At 37.6% G+C, this 26,883-nt stretch overlaps 2 protein-coding genes across 8 annotated transcripts in view; one reads left to right on the top strand and one right to left on the bottom strand.

The window, feature by feature from the left end:
* The window catches only part of ZFYVE26 (zinc finger FYVE-type containing 26), a 64,561-nt gene extending 61,607 nt beyond the window's left edge, over positions 1 to 2,954 (bottom strand). For both annotated transcript variants that reach the window (XM_037002681.2, XM_073242225.1), the window contains exons 1-3: positions 2,866 to 2,954; positions 2,111 to 2,386; positions 649 to 727 (exon numbers count right to left, since the gene is read on the bottom strand). In XM_037002681.2, the coding sequence (XP_036858576.2) occupies positions 649 to 727; positions 2,111 to 2,304 (273 nt within the window). In that variant the 5' untranslated portion in view covers positions 2,305 to 2,386; positions 2,866 to 2,954. The remainder of the gene's footprint in view (positions 1 to 648; positions 728 to 2,110; positions 2,387 to 2,865) is intronic.
* A 1,088-nt stretch (positions 2,955 to 4,042) lies between these two features.
* RAD51B (RAD51 paralog B) overlaps positions 4,043 to 26,883 on the top strand; it is a 750,762-nt gene continuing 727,921 nt past the window's right edge. For 5 of the 6 annotated variants that reach the window (XM_073242228.1, XM_073242226.1, XM_073242227.1 and 2 more), the window contains exons 1-4: positions 4,043 to 4,149; positions 7,959 to 8,068; positions 15,174 to 15,287; positions 20,390 to 20,506. In XM_073242228.1, coding sequence (XP_073098329.1) covers positions 7,985 to 8,068; positions 15,174 to 15,287; positions 20,390 to 20,506 — 315 coding nt within the window. In that variant the 5' untranslated portion in view covers positions 4,043 to 4,149; positions 7,959 to 7,984. The remainder of the gene's footprint in view (positions 4,150 to 7,958; positions 8,069 to 15,173; positions 15,288 to 20,389; positions 20,507 to 26,883) is intronic. The other variant, XM_073242231.1, reaches the window with a different exon arrangement.

The raw sequence follows: 26,883 nt of genomic DNA, 5'->3' as shown, positions 1-26,883 counted from the left end.
ATGATCTTTGATGCTGGGAAAACAAAGTTTGAGATTTAATACAAAATTGCCTCAGAGAAATCCCTTTAATGGATATCAATTTCTAATGATTATCACATACTTCTAAAAAGGCTTTTCATGGCAATTTTTCTTAAAAAAAAAACTTCTTTACAAGTTTTCTTTCAGTAATTTGCTCATTTTGTTTTTATATTTGATAAGCTTTAGTTATGAGTTATGAAATTGTTAATTAGTGAGGATTAATTCTATAAGATTTCATTGTATGGACTGGTTAACATAGGATTTTTAGAAGAACCACCAGGTTTCAGCTCAGCCCATCCTCCATTACTTGAGTATTCTGAGGTTTATACTTTATTCTCTTTCTTGTCACTTTCACTAAACTCTGCAGTTCTGTTCAGACACAAGACTCTCAGTGGTATTTACAAAATGGTATCACTTCAGTGGTATTACATGCCAATGTACGTCAGTGAATTAAAGAATAAATTTACGTGAGGAGACGGTAATAAAAATTTAGCCATTTTCACTGTCAATACTGAGAGAGGAATAAGACAAATCTCATAATGAAGGAAACAGAAGGGAAATCTTATAACTACTTCCAAGTTCTTCTCAGTCCTGGCCTCAGGGGAGAATTTAAAATATAAAGCTACTTACCTTTTCTCGGGCCAACCATTCTTCTAGTACAAGAAGCCAGACCCAGGCTAATCTTTGAGGGTTGATGTCCTGTCCACATCTGAAAAATGTAAAAAGAAGGAATTTCTTAACAGAGTTGACCTTTTCTCTTTTGTGACCCAAGATTTAGATTTCACTGCTCAATCTGTTTTAAACATGAACAGGCAAGTCATTGTCCTAGTGAAAAAATTTTGAAAGTATATGACAGATCAATAAAGTGAGAACTAGAATGGAGCTGGCAGCTTTCATTTCAAAAAAAGGGAGAAAAAAAGGAAAATAAAAGGATCTCAATCCTACCTCCACCTCCTTTTTTAGTCTTTATTATTTTTAAACAACATATTACATAGAAAACCATAAAAGCAAAGCTACCTAAAGCATATTCTTGAAAATAGAAACTGAATCTCAAGTAGTCTTAAAATGAAAAAAGGAACTTCATATAAAGTTATTTTTAACTGTATGCTAAAAACAGGGTTATGGAAATTCATAAGCCTTTCCTTGAAGTTAGCAATTTAAATTGGAGAGTAACTGGCCAGAACCCAAATTTATGGGAAAAAATAAAGGAAAAAAAGAAGTCTCTACTCTGTATGTGTTAATATAATAGACAGTATGACTTAACTGCCAAAGTAAGGAAAAGTGAGGGAGAGACTGAAGAGTAAGAGTACATTTAACATCTATAACTCTAGTTGTTAATAGCACTGCCAGAAGAACTTCATTAAAAATTAGACAGAGAACAGTGGTTGACAGGGGACAAGGAGGGTCAAAGTACAAAGGGGTAGTCCCAAGGAGTCAGGTAATTCTTTTGGGGTAATGGAACAGTTCTGTTTCTTGATAATGGTGGTAGTTATATGAATCTATACATGGATGAAATTGCATAAAACTCCTTCCATAAAAATGAACACATTTAAAAAATGGTGAAAACTGAGTGAGATCTGAGGTCTAATAGTAATGTACCAATGTCATTTTCCTTTTTGTTATTGTACTATAGCTTATGAGATACCGTAACTGGAGGAAGCTGGGCAAAGGGTAATCTTTGTATTATTATTTCATAATAAAGAAGTTTTAAGTGAAATAACTTCTAGTCCTTTGGTGAAGCTACTACAACATATTCAATTTCATAATCCAGAAGAGAGCAGGGTTTGTTTTTTTGGAGGCAAAGAAAATGCTTTTCAGTGCAGTTCTACCATCTATTTTAATGATAATAAACAAGAAATGGTAGTTGCAGGCATACTTTGCTGGCCAGGATTAAGTGTGGCTCCCAATGATAATTCAAAGCCAATACTGATTAAGTAATAAGCATGTATTATAGAGGTAAATTTTCAGTTTGTGAAACACCTCTGCCTCTGCTAATTCTTCAGGGTAGGTGAGTGAGGCACATTGACCAGAGCCCAAATACTGAGCCTTGTATCTTCTACCCTGTGACTGTCTGGGAGGAAGAGATCCTTACCTCAGCTCATCTGGACACACCACCAGAGCCTGAAGTATATCTTCTACCTTCTTTGGGATATCTCCATGTGCCTCCTGGAGCTGAGGTACACATGCCTGTGCCAGCTCCCATTCTCCTCTCCGAAGGCACTCACAGAAAAATCCAAAAAGCTGCTCCTGGGAAGCAGTTTCCTCTTTTCCAAATGGATGCAGCATTTTCCCAGCACAGAGTGCAGGGAGACACAGGAGATGAATTACGCAGAATACATTGTCAATTTTTTCATTCGTGAAGCTCCTCCTAGAAACAATACGCACCAGAGTGAAAAGAAACGGAACTATAATATAGCCAAACTAGAACTACTAGCTCGAGTGGGAAAGACGGGACTTAACTTTCCTAATTATTGGTAAGTTTGATTTGACATGTTACTACGTCTTTTTGAGAAGTACTCGACGGGGTGGATCCGGTTTCTCTAGACACGTCCAATATTTAATTAATATTAATCGTCGTATTAGCCCTGAGGGTGTGCAGACCCATCACTCCACTTGCGTATTCCTTCCCGAACTTTAAGCCCAGTCCGGCGCTAAATCCCCAGGTGGTCGCCTCCTTAAGAAATTCATAAGGAACCTCCTTAGCTTGAGCCCTCTCTTAAGGCGGGGGATTGAATATGAGACGAATCTGTGCCAGAGTTGGAGGGCTGTGGGGGGTAGAGGCGCAGGGGCGCTCCCGCAGGGGTCGTGGAGAGCGCCCCCGCCTTGTCTGAGGTGTTTTACACTCACCTACTCCTGGCCGCCAAGGCAGTAGAGATTCCAGCGCAGCCATGTTTGAGCCGAGTCAGGTGACAGATCTCATACCCAAGGGTGAGGGAGGGGGCGGTGATGATGACTACGGCTACTCCTATTGGTCAGTGGAGGGAGGATGCAAATACAGCACCATATTTGTTTGGGTCATGCGGCGCCACCTCTCTGGATTAGAGAAAACTAGGACGCTCGGAAACAGTAAATCGGGGCTCCCTAGCCAAGGATCATCCCTCTCAGTTTTGACAGCTCTACCTCTTGACACCTTCCGTTCTGCATTCGGCGGAGAAAGTGACAAGAACAGCGTTTGCTGAGCGCCATCCAGTGACAGTGCTTTGCCAGAGCAAGGAGTCCTCCTCCATTATTCTGTCCCCTTGGGCTCGCTTAAAATCCCAGAGCCCTACGTTCTGAATTCCCGTTTTCCCTGCTGAACTCCATTCATTTATTTGCCCCTTTACCTGACAACCGTTAATTAAACAGAGTGCTAGGCCCTATTTTAAAAGTGGAATAAAATGTGGTACCTGTCCTCAAGTTGCTCACAGTAAATGCTCACTAGGGGTGCAGGTGAAGAATTACGATATAGTGAGCTAAATTATAAGATAGAGAGATGCACAGGAGAGATAAGGGAAACGAATGAGCGAAAGCTTTTTGGAAATATGATATCTGAAACCGAGTCATTAATGGTTTTCTAGGTTTCCTTGTCACAGCTGTTTTTACCTTCTGTTTGCTTCCCTTCATGTTCTTCTTCAACTACAGACTCAACGTTTCCCCATTACATGTTTTCAGTTTAAGCAGTTTCATTCACCATTTCCCAATTGTTTCACCACCAAAGGGTAGTGAAACAAGCAAACCAAAACAAGGTAAAAGCTCTCTTCCAAAACCTCTTCAATGACACGTGTATTATCATCTATTCCATAAACTGATTCTCTGGTCCATTAGGCAATTTTTAAGTGTAGTGACAGAAGAAAGAAAAGGGAAAATTCCAAGCAAGGTTTTTCCTGGCTTCAAGACTGCTTGTTTTTGCTCGACAGGATTTCGATAATTACGTTACAGAAAAACTGACTAGGGTTCCTTGACTTAAAGTTACAGAGTATGAACTGCAATTCCCAGCAAAGAGCGGAGCCGACATGGGCCTTTTCCTACTTCTGATTGGATATTTCGCGGGGTGACGGCCCAACCAGCCCTTCGGTTATTGCTTTGCGGCGCAATCCGCGGGGAGCTGTGTGAAGGGTGGGGAAACTTTGAAAATTGGATGCTGCAGACCCGGTACTGGAAAGTTTCATGTTGGGGGCAGTTTTGGGGAATCGGGGTGCGCTCATTATTTCCTGCTTCCTCTCTGGCTACTGTTTGTGGTATTGGTATCGGGCGAGCGAGGGTCTCTCTTGGGTGCAGGGCACGCCCACCTTAGGCCGGTAAGGATCTTAACAAGAACGCTGCAGCGGATCTGGAGGCTTCTGGCCTTCGTTTGTGGGGGATGCTTGGAAGCCGCTTCTGGTTGGAAAAAGCTCCTTTTAGGGGATTTTGGTGTGATGTTTTTGCCTCTTCATGCCCATCTTTCTTCCTGCTTGCAGGCAGTTTGGAATGTGGGCACGGGAGCCCATCATTAAGTTTAGGGTCAGCCACCCATCAGTTAATGTTAAAGAAGAGGGAGTTAATAGCCTGGAATCTGGAGTCAGATCCCTGGATTCGAATGCGGACTGCGCCATATGCTAGCTGTTAGACTTCATGCTTTTCAGTTCAGTACCTTAGTATCCTTAATCTGTAAAATGGGGTAAAACGTTAGAAGCGATTGGAACAGTGTCTGGCATTTAATAAGAGAATCAATAAATATTAGCTATTATTGTTACTTAATTTTTATCGAACGTCTAACGAGGGCTTTTCCTGATGAGGAGGAGAGGATTCAATCTCCAGGATTGAGTATCTTCCCACACCCCCTATTTACACGCGCGCTCACACATACAGAGCAGTAATTTACAATCGCTGGTGGAAGAAACAAACTTACAAGCCATAATAATGTTAATAAGATCTAACAGATATGTAGGAAGTGTGATGAGAACATCGGAGAGGAAGAGAAAGTTGGGGGAAGACTTTGTGGAGGAGTGAGGAGGGCAGGATGGCCCTTTTGTAAACTATCAACATACTGTTGTGGCTGGAGAGCCCATCATGTGAAGCAGCAAATGATGTTTTGCTGAATGAATTGGTAGTGATAAATACATGATTGTTAACAAGCACTATGTGCCAAGCACCATCCATATCCTTTAACCATCACTGCATTCCTATGAAGTAGATACTGAATTATTCTTGTTTTGCAGAGGAGGAAGCTTAAACACTGGGAGGCTAAGTACATTTGCCAGGAAGGTCAGGATTTGGACCTTGCAATCTGATGTATGAATGAGAGGGAACTGAAGGGCCAGTGTATGAAAGGTGTTTATGTGATCTTAAGAACTGTGGGATTTATCTTGTAGATTAATGTTCTCATGGGCAGTTTTAAAGGGTGACAGTGACAGGATTGGAGCATATTTTTAAGAAGCTACCTCTGGCAGGATTGTGGCACCGAGCTGACTTGCAGGTTGGTTTGATGCTTCTTTCTGTCTGCTTCCGTAGCACATTTAAAGATCAGTGACAATACAGTAAGCATGACTGTAATTATTTGTGTATACATCTCTTTTCTTCTTTTACTGTGATTTCCCAAAGGGAAGGAAATATGCTTAAATGATTCTTCTATGCCAGAGCTAAGCAGAATGTGTGCTTAAGAAGTGTCTGTGGATGTAACTAATGAATGGATTTCTTTCATTTTTTTTGGTGGTGCAGGGAGTGACCAGAGGCAGTTGTGCAATAGTCAGGGCAAGTAATGGGAGTGGCCCAATAAGGTGAAGGAAGCACAGTTGGTCATTGTTAAAGTCCGCATAGTCTGGGAGTTACAGTTCTCCTTTTTGATTGAATTTATCAGTCTAAATGATATCATTGCCCAGGAGTACCTGATCTGTAAAGACACCAGGCAGTGGTACAGCAGATGTGTCCTGGTAAACTTTGCATTTGGGAAACAGAAATTAATACCAACAAATTCCCATTGAGAGAAGTGAGAGGGATGCATTTTGTGTTTGTGGGAGGGGTGCGTGTGTGTGTGAGTGAGAGAGAGAGAGAGAGAGAGAGAGAGAGAGAGGGAGAGGGAGAGGAAAGCGTATTAATCTGATCCTGAGAATTTAGATAGTAAGTAGAAATTTGGACCAAGGTATTGGAAATAAGCATATACCTACATTCTCAATAAATATTTTTGTTCTAAAATGCTATTCCTTTTCTCATAATTATATTGCTTTATCCCCTGGAAGAATAAAGAGTTCCTGTTCTACTCTATCTGTAAGATATTTTTCCACCTCTGTGAGGTACATAGCCTCTCCTTTGCATGCATTAGTAAAGGAATCAGTGATTCTATTCTAACTCTCTGAAGGCAAATGTTCCATGAACATCATTTAGCCCTAGTGAGGTTTGACGACAAGAGTGGAATTTAATTGCATTTGGGAATGTGAACATCTAGTGTAATAAAGAACATTTTCAGTTTGTAAACATCTGAAATAATAAAATCTCATTTGGTTCAGAAGATTTTCTCTGACTCATTAGAAAAGGAGAGGTTAAATATGATTATAGACTTACAAATAGACTTAACAGTAGAGGGTAATGGTTCAGAGATTAGGCCTCAGAGTCAAACTTACTGTGTTCAAATTATGGATTCCCCCATTTACTTTTTTTAAAAAATTTTGCTATCATTAATCTACAATTACCTGAAGAACACTATGTTTACCAGGCTCCCCCCCTCATCAAATCCCCCCCCACACCCCACTACAGTCACTGTCCATCAGCGTAGCAAGATGCTGTATAATCACCACCTGTCTTCTGTGTGTTGTACAGCCCTCCCGTACCTCCCCACAACACTATACATGCTAATTGTAATGCCCCCTTTCTTTTCCCCGCCCTTATCCCTCCCTTCCCACCCATCCTCCCCAGTCCCTTTCTCTTTGATAACTGTTAGTTCATTCTTGGGTTCTGTGATTCTGCTGCTGTTTTGTTCCTTCAGTTTTTTCTTTGTTCTTATACTCCACAGATGAGTGAAATCATTTGGTACTTGTCTTCTCCGCCTGGCTTATTTCACTGAGCATAATACCCTCTTGCTCCATTCATGTTGTTGCAAATGGTAGGATTTGTTTTCTTATGGCTGAATAATCCATTGTGAATATGTACCACATCTTTATCCATTCATTCCATTCATCTACTGATGGACACTTAGGCTGCTTCCATTTCTTGGCTATTGTAAATAGTGCTGCTATAAACATAGGGGTGCATCTGTCTTTTTCAAACTGGAGTGCTGCATTCTTAGGGTAAATTTCTAGAAGTGGAATTCCTGGGTCAAATGCTATTTCTCTTTTGAGCATTTTGAGGAACCTCCATACTGCTTTCCACAATGGTTGAACTAATTTACATTCCCACCTCCCCCATTTACTTTTTCTGGTGACAACAGGATAGCTAACATTTCCAGGCTTTAGTTTTCTCATATGTAAAAATGTGATCTGTAATCAATCTTCTTTATAGGGCTGCTGAGAAGATTAACTGTGATAATTTATGCAAAGCTTTGGACTACTACCTAATATACAATAGGTGCTGAATAAATTTATTATTTACAGTACAATGAAAGTAAAGACTTCCTAGGAGTGCTGTTTGGAGATGTGCCTTGAAGGTTAATTACACATCCAAATAAAATTTATAAATATATTGAAAATCTCAAGATACTATTCAAAAGTGAAATGGTCTCACTGTATTCATATAGTAAGTATAAAAGAACTGTGTGAAATGCACATGCTTGTGTGGTCTTGTTTCTCTGTGTACATGTTTGGCAAATAGTTGTCTTCCTTATTGAAAACATTTAGAAAGATTCTATAGCCTTTCTTTATTTTATCAGTAACATTTTAATGCTATACATTTCATATTGCATATGGAGAAGCTTGAAGAATTTTTTATTTTGCAGAATGTTTGGGATAATCCATCTACTATCACTTATGCTATTTTCCAATGTTTTTTCAAAGTTTTCTTTTTAGCTGCAGCAGAAGGCATGAGTAGCAGGAAACTAAGACGAGTGGGGTTATCAGAAGAGCTGTGTGACCGTCTGAACAGATATCAGATTGTTACCTGTCAGGTAAAACTTATTTAATTTTTCTCAGTGAGAAACTTTACAAATTAATCTTAAGTATACCTTAATAGCTCTTAAATAAACCTGAAATATGAAAATTTAGGTTTCTAAAAATAAAGAAAAAGAAAAATGATGGTGCTTCTAATAGGCTAATTTTAAGTAACAAGCCACTCAATATATACAAATATAGTCTTTTTAAAGCAAACGTTAATTTTTTTATTTAAAAATTTTTTTATTAAGATATTATTGATATACACTCTTGTGAAGGTTTCACATGAAAAAACAATGTGGTTACTACATTTACCCATATTATCAAGACCCCACCCATACCCCAATGCAGTCACTGTCCATTAGTGTAGTAAGATACCACAGATTTCACTATTTGCCTTCTCTGTGCTACACTGTTTTCCCCATGATACCCCACACCATGTGTACTAAACATAATCCCCCCAATCCCCTTCTCCCTCCCTCCCACCTACCCTCCCACATCCCTCCCCTTTGGTAACCACTAATTCCTTCTTGGAGTCTCTGAGTCTGCTGCTATTTTGTTCCTTTAGTTTTGCTTCATTGTTATACTCCACAAATGAGGGAAATCATTTGGCACTTGTCTTTCTCCACCTGGCTTATTTCACTGAGCATAAATAATGTCCTGCAGCTCCATCCATGTAGTTGCAAATGGTAGGATTTGTTTCTTTCTTATGGCTGAATAGTATTCCATTGTGTATATGTACCACATCTTCTTTATCCATTCATCTACTGATGGACACTTAGGTTGTTTCCATATCTTGGCTATTGTAAAAAGTGCTGCGATAAACATAGGGGTGCATATGTCTTTTTGAATCTGAGAAGTTGTATTCTTTGGGTAAATTTCAAGGAGTGGGATTCCTGGGTCAAATAGTATTTCTGTTTTTAGTTTTTTGAGGAACCTCCATGTTGCTTTCCATAATGGTTGAACTAGCTTACATTCTCACCAGCAGTGTAGGAGGGTTCCCCTTTCTCCGCATCCTCGCCAGCATTTGTTGTTCTTAGTCTTTTCGATGCTGGTCATCCTTACTGGTGTGAGGTGATATCTCATTGTGGTTTTAATTTGCATTTCCCTGATGATAAGTGATGTGGAGTGTCTTTTCATGTGTCTGTTGGCCATCTGAATTTCTTCTTTGGAGAACTGTCTCTTTATATCCTCTGCCCATTTGTTAATCACGTTATTTGCTTTTTGGGTGTTGAGGCATGTAAGTTCTTTATATATTTTGGATGTTAACCCCTTGTGGGATACATCATTTACAAATATATTCTTCTATACTTGTAGGATGCCTTTTTGTTCTGTTGATGGTATCCTTTGCTGTACAGAAACTTTTTAGTTTGATGTACTCCCAAGAGTTCATTTTTGCTTTTGTTTCCCCTTCTTGAGGAGATGGGTTCAGGAAGAAGTTGCTCATGCTTATATTCAGGAGATTTTCGCCTATGTTGTCTTCTAAGAGTTTTATGGTGTCATGACTTACATTCAGGTCTTTGATCCATTTCAAGTTGACTTTTATGCATGGGGTTAAACAATAATCCAGTTTCATTCTCTTGCATGTAGCTGTCCAGTTTTGCCAACACCAGCTGTTGAAGAGGCTGTTATTTCCCCATTGTATGTCCATGGCTCCTTTATCATATATTAATTGACTATATATGGTTGGGTTTATATCACAACTCTGTAGTCTGTTCCATTGGTCTATGGGTTTGTTCTTGTGCAAGTACCAAATTGTCTTGATTACTGTGGCTTTGTAGTAGAGTTTGATGTTGGGAAGTGAGATTCCCCCGCTTTATTCTTCCTTCCCAGGATTGCTTTGGCTATTTGGGGTCTTTTGTGGTTCCATATGAATTTTAGAATGATTTTCTCTAGTTTGTTGAAGAATGCTCTTGGTATTTTGATAGGAATCTGTAGATTGCTTTAGGCAGGATGGCCATTTTGACAATATTAATGCTTCCTATCCATGAGCACAGAATGTGTTTCCATTTATTGATATATTCTTTAATTTCTCTCATGAGTGTCTTGTAGTTTTCAGAGTATAGGTCTTTCACTTCCTTGTTTAGGTTTATTCCTAGGTATTTTATTCTTTTTGATACAACTGTGAATAGGATTGTTTTCCTGATTTCTCTCTCTGCTAGTTCATTATTAGTATATAGGAATGCCACAGATTTCTGCATATTAATTTTGTATCCTGCAACTTGGCTGAATTCAGATATTAGATCTAGTAGTTTTGGAGTGGACTCTTCAGGGTTTTTTTATGTACAATATCATGTCATCTGCAAACAGGGACAGTTTAACTTCTTCCTTACCAATCTGGATGCCTTTTATTTCTTTGTGTTGTCTGATTGCCATGGCTAGGACCTCCAGTACTATGTTCAATAGGAGTGGGGAGAGTGGGCATCCTTGTCTTGTTCCCAATCTTAAAGGAAAAGCTTTCAGCCTCTCACTGTTAAGTATAATGTTGGCTGTGGGTTTGTCATATATGGCCTTTATTATGTTGAGGTATTTGCCCTCTATACCCATTCTGTTGAGAGTTTTTATCATGAATGGATGTTGAATTTTGCCAAATGCTTTTTCAGCATCTGTGGAGATGGTCATGTGGATTTTGTCCTTCTTTTTGTTGATGTGGTGGATGATGTTGATGGATTTTCGAATGTTGTACCATCTTTTGCATCCCTGGAATAAATCCTACTTGATCATGATGGATGATCTTTTTGTTGTATTTTTGAATTCGGTTTGCCGATTTTTTTAAATTAGTTTGCTGATATTTTGTTGAGTATTTTTGCATCTATGTTCATCAGGGTTATTGGTCTAAAATTTTCTTTTTTTGTGCTGTCTTTGCCAGCTCTTGCTTTCATTGATTCTTTCTATTGTTTTATTCTTCTCACTTTTATGTATTTCTGCTTGAATCTTTATTCTGCTGACTTTGGGCCTCATTTGTTCTCTTTTTCTAGTTTTGTTAATTGTGAGTTTAGACTGCTCATGTGGGATTGTTCTTCTTTCCTGAGGTAGGCCTGTATTGCAATATACTTTCCTCTTAGCACGGCCTTTGCTGCGTCCCACAGATCTTGCGGTGTTGAATTATTGTTGTCATTTGTCTCCATATATTGCTTGATCTCTGTTTTTATTTGGTCATTGATCCATTGGTTATTAGGAGGATATTGTGAAACCTCCATGTGTTTGTGAGCCTTTTTGTTTTCTTTGTACAATTTATTTCTTGTTTAATACCTTTGTGATCTGAGAAGTTTTTTGGTAGAATTTCAATCTTTTTAATTTACTGAGGTTCTTTTTGTCTTCTAGTATATGATCTATTCTTGAAAAATGTTCCATGTGTACTTGAGAAGAATGTGTATTCTCCTGCTTTTGGGTGTAGAGTTTTGTAGCTGTCTGTTAGGTCCATCTGTTCTAATGTGTTGTTCAGTACCTCTGTCTCCTTACTTATTTTCTGTCTGGTTGATCTGTCCTTTGGAGTGAGTGGTATGTTGAAGTCTCCTAGAATTCATGCATTGCATTCTATTTCCCCTTTTAATTCAGTTAGTATTTGTTTCACATATGTAGGTGCTCCTGTGTTGGGAGCATAGATATTTATAAGGTTATATCTTCTTGTTGGATTGACCCCTGTATTATTATGTAATGTCCTTCTTTGTCTCTTGTGACTTTCTTTGTTTTAAAGTCTATTTTGTCTGATACAAGTACTGAAACTCCTGCTTTTTTCTCCCTATTAGTTGCATGAAATATCTTTTTCCATCCCTTTGCTTTTAGTTTGTGTATGTCTTTGGGTTTAAAGTGAGTCTCTTGTAGCATCATATCAATGGGTCTTGTTTTTTTATCCACTCAGTGACTCTATGTCTTTTGATTGGTGCATTCAGTCCATTTACATTTAGGGTGAGTATCTATATGTATGTACTTATTGCCATTGCAGATCTTAGATTCGCAGTTACCAAATGTTCAACAGCAACTTCCTTACTATCTAAGAGTCTAACTTAACTCACTTAATATGGTATTACAAACACGATCTAAAGGTTCTTTTTTTTTTCTCCTCCTTTTTCTTCCTCTTCCATTCTTTACATATTGGGTATCATATTCTGTACTCTTTGTCTATCCCTTGATTGACTCTGGGGATAGTTAATTTAATTTTGCATTTTCTTAGTATTTAGCTGTTCTACTTTCTTACTGTAGTTTTATTACCTCTGGTGACAGCTATTAAACCTTAGGAACACTTCCATCTATAGCAGTCCTTCCAAAATACACTGTAGAGATGGTTTGTGGGAGGTAAATTCTCTCAGCTTTTGCTTATCTGGAAATTGTCTAATCCCTTCTTCAAATTTAAATGATAATCTTTCCAAATAAAGTAATCTTGGTTCAAGGCCCTTCTGCTTCATTGCATTAAATACATCATGCTACTCCCTTCTGGTCTGTAAGGTTTCTGCTGAGAAGTCTGATGATAGCCTGATGGGCTTTCCTTTGTATGTGATTTTATTTCTCTCTCTGGCTGCTTTTAATAGTCTGACCTTATCCTTGATCTTTGCCATTTTAATTACTGTATGTCTTGGTGTTGTCTTCCTTGGGTCCTTTGTGTTGGTTGATCTGTGGATCTCCATGGCCTTAGAGACTATCTCCTTCCCCAGATTGGGGAAGTTTTCAGCAATTTCCTCCTCAAAGACACTTTCTATCCCTTTTTCTCTCTCTTCTTCTTCTGGTACCCCTATAATGCGATATTGTTCCGTTTGGATTGGTCACACAGTTCTCTCAATATTCTTTCATTCTTAGAGATCCTTTTTTCTCTCTGTGCCTCAGCTTCTTTGTATTCCTCTTCTCTAGTTTCTATTTCATTTATCGTCTCCTCCACTGTATCTAATCTACTTTTAATACCCTCCATTGTACTCTTCAATGATTGGATCTCTGACCAGAATTCATTACTGAGTTCTTTAATATCATTCCGTAGCTCCATGAGCATGTTAATGATTTTTATTTTGAACTCCCTTTCAGGAAGAGTCATGAGTTCCATGTCACCTTTCTCAGGAATTGTATTAATTTTACTCTGAACCAGGTTTCTTTGGCATTTCATGTTTGTATATGTTTGGATATGGCGCCCTCTAGTGCCCAGAAGCTCTACTCTCTGGAGCTGCTCAGCCCCTGAAGCAATGTCATGGTTCGCAGGGAAGTGGTATTGGTGCCTGGGGGGAGGAAAGAGCTGTTTCCTGCTTCCTGGCTGCTATGCCTGTCTTCACTGCCTGAACCAGTGGGCTGAGCACACAGGTATAAACCTCTATGCTTTGCGTTTTTAGTTGCTTTAGACAGACCTTCCCTCTGGCTGGTCTAACGCCAGGGTAAGGTTTGCCAGTTTGAGAGCCAAGTGGGACTGGCCGGGAGAAAGGCGCAGTAGGCTGCGTATCATGGAGGGGGTCCTTGGAGCTGTGTAGCCAGCCAGGGAGCTAGAGCCCCTGAAGATCGTGAAAGCTCCCAACTTGCTGGGTAGAGTGCACCCAGACAATTTTGTCTATCTGTCCTTTCTCTTGAGCAGTAAGCTCTGTTGAATCCTTGCCCCTTTAGCAGCCATCTTGCTAAGGGCTTCCTTTTTAGGAAGTCTCTTAGACTGTCTGCCTTTCTTTTGTCCTAGAGGAGCCGGATATGGATCCCTGCTTTCCACAAGTGGCTGGAATCTCAGTGTCTCCTGGAATTCTGCCTGTCTTAGCTTTTGAACCCCCTAATCATGAGAGTACCATGCAAGCACCATGAAATGTAGGTTTGTGCTCCCAGGGCAGACCTCTGGAGTTAGGTATCCAGCAGTCCCAGGCCTCCACTCCCTCCCTGCTCCATTTCTCTTCCTTCCGCTCCCATGAGCTGGCAGTGGGGAAGGGCTTGGGTGCCGCCGGGCCACAGCTCTGGTAAGTTACCCTGTTCCATGAGGTCTGCTCTTTTCTCCAGGTGTATGCAGTCTAACGCAGTCCTCTTTACTGTTGGTCTTTCAGGATTATATATAATTAGTATTAATTATATATTATATATATATATAATTAGTATAATTATATATAATATAATTAGTATTAATTAAATTTTCATATTATATTGCAGTTTTAGGAGGAAGCCTCTGTCTCACCTCTCATGCTGCCATCTTTAATCCTGTCTCCTACAAATATAGTTTTATATAACCATATGTAAAAAATTTAAGAAAGTTGTATTTCCAAATGTGATCTTATTTATTCAAAGTCAGTATTTTTGCATTTTGGGGTGGGCTCGGATAGGGAGAATGCTCATGGCATAAGGTGAATTATACCTGTGCTATTTACTCTAGAGAAGTTTTGTCCACTTAAAATACAATTTGTAGTTACATGAGAAATACCACTCAAATGAAGAGATGATATTAAAAATGAAAATTTCTCTCAAAAGCACAAGAAATCAGTAGCATCATTTTCTTCTTGATGGAGTGAGAGAAATATATAGAGCTGATGTTGCATTTTTTAAGCACAGTAGTGAAGCAAGTTCCTCTTTGGACACTAAATAAGATTTACAGTTTTACGCTGGAATTTAATCCTTCATAAGACAGACTTTCAGAGCATGCTGCAGTTTTTTAAAAATAGCATTGTGTATTAACAGTATCTTTGGTTCCTCTGTTGTACATTTAATAATCCTTACGTTTATACTTTGAAATACTCTTGAAAGTATGAAATTTGAAACTCCATTCCATAGTCAGTTTTATTCTTTCTTGATTATTAACTACTTCTCTGGGTGATCTCATAGTTGAGGTAGCCACTCGTTTCCATGTGACATTTCCTGGCTGGCTGTTTGGGCCCAGACTCTTTCAGCACAAGTGCAGTGCTCACACACACCTGGGGCAGTGGTTGCTGCGCTGTGACTTTACTTGGTGTGTTCTCTGGTATCTGTTAACTGCATTGGGTAATTAGAAGATAAGCTTTTGTCATCATATCTTTTAGGTAAGGCGTATTTAGAACACATAATAAAGAACACACAAGTCTTTGATTCACAATAAATTATGCTTTTATCTATACATGGACAGTGTCAATTGAAGATTTCTTTTTAATCCCAGTATCTTTGTTGCACATAAATGTTTAAAATACTCTCTTTATATCTCTTTAGGATTTTTTATGTCTTTCCCCACTGGAGCTTATGAAGATGACTGGCCTTAGTTATCATGGTGTCCATGAACTTCTCTGTACGGTCAGTAGGGCCTGTGCCCCACAAATGCAAACGGTACGTATATATTTTTTATTATAATTTGATTATGATTTTTAGTTTGAAATGACTTTAGCTGACTCAAATCTGTTTTGGAATGAGGCAGAAGCAAAAATAGCGACGAGCACCTCAAAAATATTGGTTCTCGCACCATAGAGTTAGTCCTTTAATGAGAATACAGTTGAACCTTGAACAATGCAGGGTGTAGGGTTGCCAACTGCCCCACCCCCGCCAGTTGAAAATCTGCCTATAACTTTTGACTCTCTCAAAATTGAACTGCTAATAGCTTACCATTGACCAGAGCCTTACCAATTACATAGAATCAATTAACATGTATTTTGTATATTGTATGTATTATATACTATATCTTTACAATAAAATAGGCTAGAGAAATGAAAATGTTTTTTCAAATTTTCACAAATGTCCAAAAAATTTTCTGATATATTTACTGAAAAAAAAAAATACATATGTAAGTGGACCTGTGCAGTTCAAACCCATTTTGTTCAAGGGTCCACAGTATATGTGAAAATTTATGCTCATGGGAGACAGTTTCTAATTATGGGAATGAACAGGCAGCAGGAAGTTTTTTCCTGTCTAGCTGACTGTGATATTTCAAAATGTCACCTTTCTCTTTTGTTTATTTGGGTAGGATATGTGGACGTCATGGTTAAATTATAATATACTTTTAATTTTAGAGTGCCCTGACTCTGTAATACTAATTTTCACCATCATCTCTTACTCTGCATCATAAAGTACACATATTAGACTTATACTTGCTTATAATTAAATAAATAATACTTGAAAATTTATCCTAACTCATGAAAAGAGCTAAAAAGTCTTTTATAACTAGTCCTTGTCAAGTTGTACTATTATTTCATGCTTTCTTTCTCATGAGTTTAGCTTTTCAAAATGTAGGTTTATTGTGTGATAGAAAATATCTTTTTTTCCTATGATAAGAACTGCCTAAAAGTCTGTTCAATGATTTGCAAATGTACTTATTTATGTAGATTTTAAATTACTTGTGTTATTCTCTTATACTGAAATTTAGTTATCATTGAGCAATAAAGTTGGGTGCAGTTTTATGCAGTGGGAAGGAAAGAATGTTAGTATCATTTGAAATTTGTAAACAACGAACAGATAAAGTATTTCCTTTTGTTCAGGTTTAGGTTGTGATCAAAGGGAAATACTTTAGAGGCAGAAAAGCCAGGAGAATTAGAATCAGCATTATAGATTGGTACTAGTCTTAGCTTTGTCATTAATCTTGCAGCTTTGAATAGCTCACTTTGTTTTATGGGAGAATTTAGAGAGTTAAACTAGTATGTGATGAATCTGTGATTAGGTTTCAGATTAACTTGTTAAAATTTTAAAAGTTGTAAAGTACCAAGGAAAGCTTTTAATTTGGCATTTGTTGTTCTCTTTGGTCAATATCTATGGTTTATGACTATTACATGATGAAATAAGAAAGCTGGGCAAGGAATTCAATTTTAGTTTCCACTTCTATCAACATTTCCAGCTGCAGTATCAGTACCATTCCAAATGTCAACTCAAGAAGCCATCTTTCTCCTCTGTTGTATGTTTACTTTTGTAGAATTCTTTAGATTTGAGTCCTGCCTTAAACACTGGTTTAGTCTTAGTTCATTCCTTCATGAAAAATGTTTTTGCTCATGTATTTATTCAGTCATTTATTCCTTCAACCAGTATTTATTGAGCTCCAGCATTTAATGTGTCAGGTAGCCTGTTAGGTACTGGGAATATTGTTGTGAACATGATTGATAAAGTTCCTGCCCTTACAGTCTAGTGGAAGAAGTCAGGCAGTAAACAAATTATTACAGAAATAATTAGTTCATTGCAGTAATGGTAAGTCCTATCAAGGAAAAGTACAGAGCTTTGAAACTAATAACAGGGCCAGTACTTAGTTTAGGGGTCAAGAAGAGTTCTCCCAAGGTAGTGACACTTTAGTTAAAACCTGAGGATGAATAGGAGAGAGAGGCAAAGGAGTTGGAAAGGGAGGTGAGTGGGAAAAAGTTTGCAGGTAGTGGGACTAGGAAATGAAAAGGCCTCGTGGCAAGAAAGAGAATGGTGCTTGTATAGGAAACTCAGGCTGGTATGAATGAAATGTAGCAGTGAGGAAGAGCTTGGCAAGAGATGAAGTCAGAGAAGTAAGCAGGAGTCAGACCATTGGGGCCTGCAGAGCATGTTAAGGACTTTGGATTTTATTCTGAGAGCAATGAGAAGTCATAAAAGGGTATGATCTAATATAGGTTTTTAAAAACTCAGTCTTCAACAAAGACAAGTGATTGAATAGGATCAACACAATATTTGTACAAACTAGTTAAGTATTTATATCTATATCTCAGACAGAAAGTGATTGTGACATGGATTATTAGTGTCATATTAAAGCAGGTGGTATAATATCAGTTATCATGAGAGAGATTTAGGAGGCAGAATGAGTGGGATTTGGTGATTGACTGTGGGTAGTGGGATATAGGGACATTAGAGATGATTCCATAAACTTTGCTTTGAGAAACTGGGTAGTACCATGGCCGGAGATAAGGAAAACTGGAAGAGGATCAGATTTGAGGGGGCAGATCATGAATTTCATTTAGTGCTTGTCCAATTTAAGGTGTTTGTGAAAGACTGAGTGGAGATGTGGAGTAGGCAGTTAAATATATGGACCTAGTGCTTATAGGAGAGGTCTGCAATAGATGTGTGCATTTGGGATTCATCAGTGTAACTATGATAGTCAAATCCACAGGAATGGATGAGTGATTGCCTAGAAAGTGTATATAGCAAGGAGGTAAGTTTACCTAAGAACCAGTGAGGCCAACATTTAAAGATAAGATTAGAGAATGATGAATGTGAGAAGCAGCAGCCACCAAAGTAGAAAATAAACTGGTGGAGTGTCATATCATAATATTCCTTTTGTCTCATTTACATATATACTGTTATTTCTGAGTCTTGTTCTGTTAGTTCATCTTACTCTTTTTTTGTGTGTGGGTTTTCACTAAATCTATTATTCTGGTGATTATAATTACAGTTGTAAGTACTTTAATGTTGACATATTGGGCTGCCTTCACAAGTTTGATAAAGTATTCCCATGTCCATCTATGATGCCTTATGGCAGATTATAGACATTATTCAGGAATGACCAAATCATATGCAAATCATAGGACTTTGTCTATTTTTTTCTAATGTGCCTGAATATAGCTTTAAAAAAATCTGTGATAACCCATGGTTTCATTGATCTAAAAATTCACTAGGTGAGATAAGACAAGAGGGGGCACATTTATGGCTGATAAGTATCAATATGCCGGTCTTGTACATCTTCACAGAGGAAGAAGAGATAGGTTTTGATTTGGATTTGAGAGAGAGATTTATTGAATTGTAAACTTTAAGTGGGTAGGAACTATGTCTGTTTGGTTTACCACTGAGTCCCAGAGTTTATCATAGTATATGGCATGCAGTAGGCACTCAGTATTTATCAAATGAATGAATGATTACAATTCTGTGGCTTGACCTCAGCTTACTTGGGCAACTTAATAAAATAGTAATTTTTAAAGTAAGAGATTGTAGAGAGACACGTGATTTTTTTTTATTACCCAGTTTTTAAAAAAATTTTTTTAAATTTTTAAATTTTTATTTTATTTTTTTGAGAGGGCATCTCTCATTTATTGATCAAATGGTTGTTAACAACAATAAAATTCTGTATAGGGGGGTCAATGCTCAATGTACAATCATTAATCCATCTCAAGCCTAATTCTCATCAGTCTCCAATCTTCTGAAGCATAATGAACAAGTTCTTACATGGTGAACGAATTCTTACATAGTGAATAAATTCTTACATGGTGAACAGTGCAAGGGCAGTCATCACAGAAACTTTCGGTTTTGATCACGCATTATGAACTATAAACAATCAGGTCAAATATGAATATTCGTTTGATTTTTATACTTGATTTATATGTGAATCTCACATTTCTCCCTTTATTATTATTATTATTTTTATTTTTAATAAAATGCTGAAGTGGTAGGTAGAGGCAAGATAAAGGTAGAAAACATAGTTTAGTGCTGTAAGAGGGCAAATGTAGATGATCAGGTGTGTGCCTATGGACTAAGTATTAATCCAAGCTAGACAAGGGCAGCAAAACATCCACGGATGCAGAAGATTTCTCTCAAAACAGGGGGGGTGAGGTTCTGAGCCTCACCTCTGTTGATCCCCAATTTCTCACCTGATGGCCCCCTGCGACTGTGCCTGTCTTAGGTTGTTCCTCCCTTGAGGAATCTTACCTGGAGAGACACGTGATTTTTATACATTTCCAGTGGGCATGTAATCATGTTAGTCATATGTGCGAAGACCCTTATTTGAAATAAAAAAACATTTACAGGTTCTAAGGATTTGATATGGATGTCTTCTGGTGGGCCGCTTCTCAGCCTACTATACCTACCTTCAAACTGCTCTTCACAAACCAACCTTGGTTTAAAACGATAACTCACTCCTTGTTGCTCTCAGCATAAACTCCAAACTTCAACAAGGCTTTTCATGATTTGGCTCCCACATATTTTTCCAGCTTCATTGCTTATCTCACTATGACCACACCCCATCTTTCAACCATTCTAAGTGAACTCTGTTGTTTTAGTAGTTTTTGTTAGTTTCTGTTTCTTCCCTTTCTGTGTAAATTCTGTCTCTCTTTGGCAGGAACATGCACATTTCCTATGCCTGTCTAACAGCTATTTCAGATTTTAGCTCAGACATCCAGTTCTTCTGTGAAGTCTTCCTGGATCACAAAATCTAGATCAGTATATTATTTCTGTGTCTCCACTTACCCTATCACAATATCTCTTTATTAATCGTACTGTAATTGCCCAGTTTCTAGTTCTAATTTCAGTTTCTGGTTGACAGTAAGTACTGTAAGGCCAGGTGCTCTGTATGCTTCTGTTATTATGTCATATCCCTAATAATCTATCACAGTCCCTGGCACAGAGTAAATATTTGTTGAACAAATAAATAATAGAGGAAAAATGATGTATTGCGGTTACAGCTGCTAAAATTTGGGGTTTGGATTTGGTTTCTGCTTTTGAATAGATCTAGAGGTTGAAAAGAACTTCATTTTTTCCTTGTTCAGGTTTATGGGATGAAGACACAAAGGTGTGCTGCTCCCTCACCAGCATTCTTAGCTACAACCCTTTCTGCACTAGATGAAGCCCTGCGTGGTGGTGTGGCTTGTGGATCCCTGACAGAGGTAAAGGAAACACTTCCCAAACCTTCTTCCATTGACCTATAACCTGCAGAGCTAAGGGAAAAGTTTAGTTAAAAAATAGAAGTTGTTTCACGAGTAGTAACCTGAAATAAATTATAAATATCTCAAGAGCATGGTTCTCCACTCAGTACCTAGTACAGTGGCTTTGCTGACCAACTGAGGTCTGCTTAGGTTACTGTTTCTCAGAATTAATTTAGCAAGTGATGAATATTATACAATAGTTTGAAACAATTTGGGGAAATTGAAAAAGGACCACTACCTAGTAATTGGGAAGGAAAATTAGAAATTTTATTAACATGGGCAGTTAGAGTATTAAACTGAAGTGAGCTATTTTTAGTTCCTGTTGGAGATTAAATTTGGTTCTAGAAAGTGATAGGTTGTTGTCTTAGTTATATATTGTTGCATAACAAATAATCCCTAAACTTAAGAGAACAATAAACATTAGTTATTTTGTAGTGGCTTAGCTCGAAGATATTGGCAAGGGATGCAGCATCTGAAGGCTTGGTGGGCTCGAGGCTACTTCCAAGGGCCTCACTCACATGACTGGCAAGTTGATACTGAGTGTTGCCAGGAGGTCACCGTTCCTCCCCAGACAGGTTCTCTGTAGTCTGCCTGGGTCCCTTCTTGACATGATGGCTAACTTCCCCCAGGCAGGATGGAAGTGGCAGTTTAGCTGTGGAAGTTACCGTGACTGCTGCCACATTCTCTTCATTAGAAGTGAGTCATTAATTCCAGCCCATGTTCAAGGAAAGGGAAATTGGGCTTTACCTCTGAAAGAAGAAGTGTCAAGAATTTGAGGACACGTTTTTAATTGAATAAATTTTGTGTTCCATTGTGTAAGTTTAAGGTATACAACATGGTACATTGATACATTTTTGTATTATGATTGCTGATGTAGGAGGATGTATCACATTGCATAATTATAGTATAATATTTATATTTGTTACACTGTGCCTTAGATCTCTATGCCTTATTTACTACTCACTGTACATTTATACCCTTAAATACCATCACTATTATTCCCCAATGGCACCAGTAACCACCATTTTACCCTTTTTTTACAGGTTTAACACTTTTAGATTCCATATGTGATATCACACGGTACTTGTCTTTGTCTGATTTATCTTAGCACAAATTGCTTAGTGTCCATTCATGTTGTCTCAAATGGGATATGTACCACATCTTTTTTATCCATTCATCCACTAATGGGCATTTGGATTGTTTCTTTTTAAAAAAATTTTTTTTAAGGTATTATTGATATACACTCTTATGAAGGTTTCACATGAAAAAACAATGTGGTTACTACATTTACCCATATTATCAAGTCCCCACCCATACCGCAATGCAGTCATGGTCCATCAGTGCAGCACGATGCCACAGATCCACTATGTGCCTTCTCTGTGCTACACTGCTCTCCCCATGATACCCCACACCATGTGTACTAAACATAATACCCCTCAACCCCCTTCTCCCTCCATCCCTACCCACCCTCCGACACCCCTCCCTTTGGTAACCACTAGTTCCTTCTTGGAGTCTCTGAGTCTGCTACTATTTTGTTCCTTTAGTTTTGCTTCATTGTTATACTCCTCAAATGAGGGAAATCATTTGGCACTTGTCTTTATCCGCCTGGCTTATTTCACTGAGCATTATGTCCTCCAGCTCCATGCATGTTGTTGCAAATGGTAGGATTTGTTTCTTTCTTATGGCTGAATAGTATTCCATTGTGTATATGTCCCACATCTTTATCCATTCGTCTACTGTTGGACACTTAGGTTGCTTCCATATCTTGGCTATTGTAAAAAGTGCTGCGATAAACATAGGGGTGCATATGTCTTTTTGAATCTGAGAAGTTGTATTCTTTGGGTAAATTCCAAGGAGTGGGATTCCCAGGTCAAATGGTATTTCTGTTTCTAGTTTTTTGAGGAACATCCATATTGCTTTCCACAATAGTTGAACCAGCTTACATTCCCACCAACAGTGTAGGAGGGTTCCCCTTCCTCTGCATCCTCGCCAGCATTTGTTGTTCTTAGTCTTTTCGATGCTGGCCATCCTTACTGGTGTGAGGTGATAGCTCATTGTGATTTTTTATTTTTTTAATTTATTTTATGTTTTATTTTTATTTTGGTATCATCAATCTACAATTACATGAGGAACATCAAGTTCCCCCCACAAACCCCATTACAGTCACTGTCCATCAGCGTGGTAAGATGCTGTAGAATCACTACTTGTCTTCTCTGTGTTGCATAGCCCTCCCTGTGCCCCCCCCATTATACATGCTAATCATAATGCCCCCTTTCTTCCCCCCAACCCCTTATCCCTCCCTTCCCACCCATCCTCCCCAGTCCCTTTCCCTCTGGTAACTGTTAGTCCATTCTTCGGTTCTGTTATTCTGCTGTTGTTTTGTTCCTTCAGTTTTTTCTTTGTTCTTATACTCCACATAAGAGTGAAATCATTTGGTACTTGTCTTTCTCTGTCTGACTTATTTCACTGAGCATAATACCCTCTAGTTCCATCCATGTTGTTGCAAATCATAGGATTTGTTTTCTTCTTATGGCTGAATAATATTCCATTGTGTATATGCACCACATCTTCTTTATCCATTCATCTACTGATGGACACTTAGGTTGCTTCCATTTCTTGGCTCTTGTAAATAGTGCAGTAATAAACATAGGGATGCATAATGTCTTTTTCAAACTGGGCTGATGCATTCCTAGGGTAAATTCCTAGGAGTGGAATTCCTGGGTCAAATGGTATTTCTATTTTGAGCTTTTTGAGGAACCTCCGTACTGCTTTCCACAATGGTTGAACTAATTTACATTCCCACCAGCAGTGTAGGAGGGTTCCTCTTTCTCCCAACCTTGCCAACATTTGTTGTTGTTTGTCTTTTGGATGGTGGCGATCCTTACTGGTGTGAGGTGATACCTCATTGTGGTTTTAATTTGCATTTCCCTGATGATAAGTGATGTGGAGCATCTTTTCATGTATCTGTTGGCTATCTGAATTTCTTCTTTGGAGAACTGTCTCTTCATATCCTCTACACATTTGTTAATCAGGTTATTTGCTTTTTGGGTGTTGAGACATGTAAGTTCTTTATATATTTTGGATGTTAACCCCTTGTTAGATTTGTCATTTACAAATATATTCTCCCATACTGTAGGATGCCTTTTTGTTCTGTTCATGGTTTCCTTTGCCATACAGAAACTTTTTAGTTTGATGTAGTCCCATGAGTTCATTTTTGCTTTTGTTTCCCTTTCTTGAGGAGATGCGTTCAGGAAGAAGTTGCTCATGCTTATATTCAGGAGATTTTTGCCTATGTTGTCTTCTAAGAGTTTTATGGTTTGAATTGTTTCTGTATCTTGGTGATTGTGAATAATTTTGCTTTAAATATGGAAGTACATATATCACATCAAAATTCTGTTTTCATTGCCTTTGGGTAAATACTCAGAAGTGGAATTACTGGATCGTATGGTAGATCTATTTTTAATTTCTTGAGGAACCTCCATATTGTTTTCTATAGTGAGAATTAGAGGATATTTAAAAACCACCACAGTCCTTTTTCTTGACAACTACATTTGTGTGCTTACTGGTCTTAATGTCATGACTTGCTTCTTGCCATAGGTTTTAGGGGCATGAATACTTTAAACATACTTCTAAACAAGAGCAGACTCTTACATTCTGATAGTCATAGATTTAACTTGTAGATATTTTTCCTTGAAGATAGGTGCTCTGTTTTAGATATTATACCTTATTTTATGTTTTTTCTTCCAAGAAAGATTTAAAAATGTGTGTGCTATGACTACTAGATAGTTGGTAAGTGAATGAATGAATGAATCTTAAAACAAAATAAAAAAACCCAAAACCAGAAAATACCCTTCTTTGTCACCAGGTGGTGCCAGAATCCATTTTACAAAATCTTTTGGCAATATAGTTGGACCTTTGCTCAAATAGGTTTATAACAGTAGTGTTCCACAGTTATAAACTCACTTATTTAAATAGCAAAAATTGAGCTTAAGGAAGATTGACTAACAACTGCATTTTATTTTTTAAGATTAATTTAGCTTTTATCAATTCTTTCTGAATCCAAGTGACAGTAACAAGCATTTAGATGTTTTGTTGTTATCTGCTTGGCTGACTTGGAGTATAAATACCCTGACTATTTATTAGTGGCAAGTTCTCTACTTTCTGTTTCAGTTACAGTTACCCTTTTCAAGTCATTTTGGAATTTTTCAGTTCAGTAGAGGGAGTTCACCTTTTCTTAATAAAATTTTAATACATATTTTATATATACAAAGTTAAATATATCCTGCACATGTAAGTTACAAACTCTTATGAGCCTATGATCCAGTAAGAACTAGAACAATACCAAAGCCATTGAAACTGACTGTGGGATCCTCCCTGAACCTATTTTTTACCTTCTTTTAGGGTGTAATCTCCATCCTGAATTTCTACCATTCCTATACTTTTTCTGTTATAGTTTCCAAGGCTTATGTACTTACACAGCAGACATAACATTTTATTTAGTTTTGCTTATTTTTGAGCTCTATTAAATATGTAATTATAATTTAATCTGTGATTAGATCATATCATATCTCTTCTGTGAATTCCTTTTTTCATTTAATATTGCTTCCTAAGATTTATCCATGTTGCTGCCAGTAGCAAGAGTATAACTCACTTTCATTGCTGTATCATACTCCATTTTGAAAACATGTCACAATTTGTTCCTTCTCCCATGAGTGAACATTTGGGTTGTTTCTAGTTTGCTGCTAATATGAACAAGTCCTGTGAAAACTGTTGTACATGTCTCCCGGTTTGCATGTTACAGGCATTTTTCAGGCATTTTTCAAAGGCAGGGCTTGGCAAACTACTTCCCAGCGGTCAAATCCAGCTCCATGCCTGTGTTTGTAAGTGGCGTTTTCTTGTTGCACAGCTACGCTCATTTGTTTTTATCCATCTATCTATATATTTGTCTTTGGTTGTTTTTGTGATAAAAGGCAGAGTTGAGTTAGTTGTGACAGAGACCTTCAGGGTCTGCAAAGCCTAAAATATTTATTATCTGGCTCTTATCTAGGTTATCTACCTTGGAGTTAAATTCTGGTGATAGGTATGTGCATGTTGTAATTTTACAGAATCAGGACAGGTTATTTTCCAGAGCAGTTGTGTCTGCTTACATTCCTACCAGTGATAAGCAGCAATTCTTCTTGCTCCACATCTTCTTGTCTTATTAAGCAAGGAGGTATTAACAGACTTGTGATCTTAGTTTTCACTTTCCTGTGAGTTAATGTGGAATCATAATTCATTTGGCTATTTAAAAGATAATTTTATTAAGGTGCAATTTAAATACTATAAAATTTAACCATTATAACTGTATAATTCAATTATTTTAGTAAATTTACAATAAGTCACATTGAAATCCAATTTTAGAACATTCCATTATCCTAAAATGTTCTCTCATGCCCATTTATAGTTAATCCCTGCCCCCATCCTCAGTCCTAGGCACTCACTGATCTTACTCTTTGTCTCAATAATTTGCCTTTTCTAAGCATTTCATATAAATGGATTTCTATAATAGGTAGTCATTTGAATTTGGTTTCTTTCACATTGCATAATGTTTTTGAGGTTCATCCATGTTGTTGCATCCATGTTGGTAGTTTGTGCCTTTTAATTGTTGTATTATTGCACAATTTGTTTATCTACACTCTTCAACTGATGGGCACTTGGATTGTTTCCAGTTTTTGTCTATCAGGAATAAAGCTACTATAAACGTTCATGAACTTGTCTTTGTGTGGACATGGGTTTTTGTTTCTCTTGGGTAGATTCCTAGGAGTGGAATGGCTAGATCATACGATATGTGCATGTTTAACTTTTTAAGGAACTGCCTGACTGCTTTCCAAAGTGGCTGTACAATTTTACATTCTCACTAGCAATGCATGATGGTTCATTTCTCCACAACTTCACCAACACTTAGTATTTATCTTCTTGACTTTTATCTATTTTAGTGAGTGTGCAGTGGTATTTCATTGTAGTTTTAATTTGCATTTCCTTAATGAGTAATGATATTGAACTCCTATTTGTATGCTTATTAGCCATTTAAAAATTTTCTTTGGTGAAATGTCTATTCAAATTTTTGTCCTATTGTTAGTTGGTTGTTTTCTTGTTTTTAATTGTAAGGGTTTTTGTATTATTCTGGATATAAGTACTTTATCAGATATATGATCTGTAATTATTTTCTTCCAGTCTGTTACTTATCTCTTCACTTTCTTAATAGTAGGTTTTGAAGTTTTACATTTTGACGTAATCTGTACCATTAATTTTTTTTGTTTTATAGTTTGTGCTTTTAGTGTTATATCTGTGAATTGTTT

The sequence above is a fragment of the Manis javanica genome, chromosome 8, assembly GCF_040802235.1.
Source record: "Manis javanica isolate MJ-LG chromosome 8, MJ_LKY, whole genome shotgun sequence".
Taxonomy (NCBI): domain Eukaryota; kingdom Metazoa; phylum Chordata; class Mammalia; order Pholidota; family Manidae; genus Manis; species Manis javanica.
The sequence above is the reverse complement of the archived record's forward strand: the minus strand, read 5'-3'. Positions and strand labels throughout refer to the sequence as shown.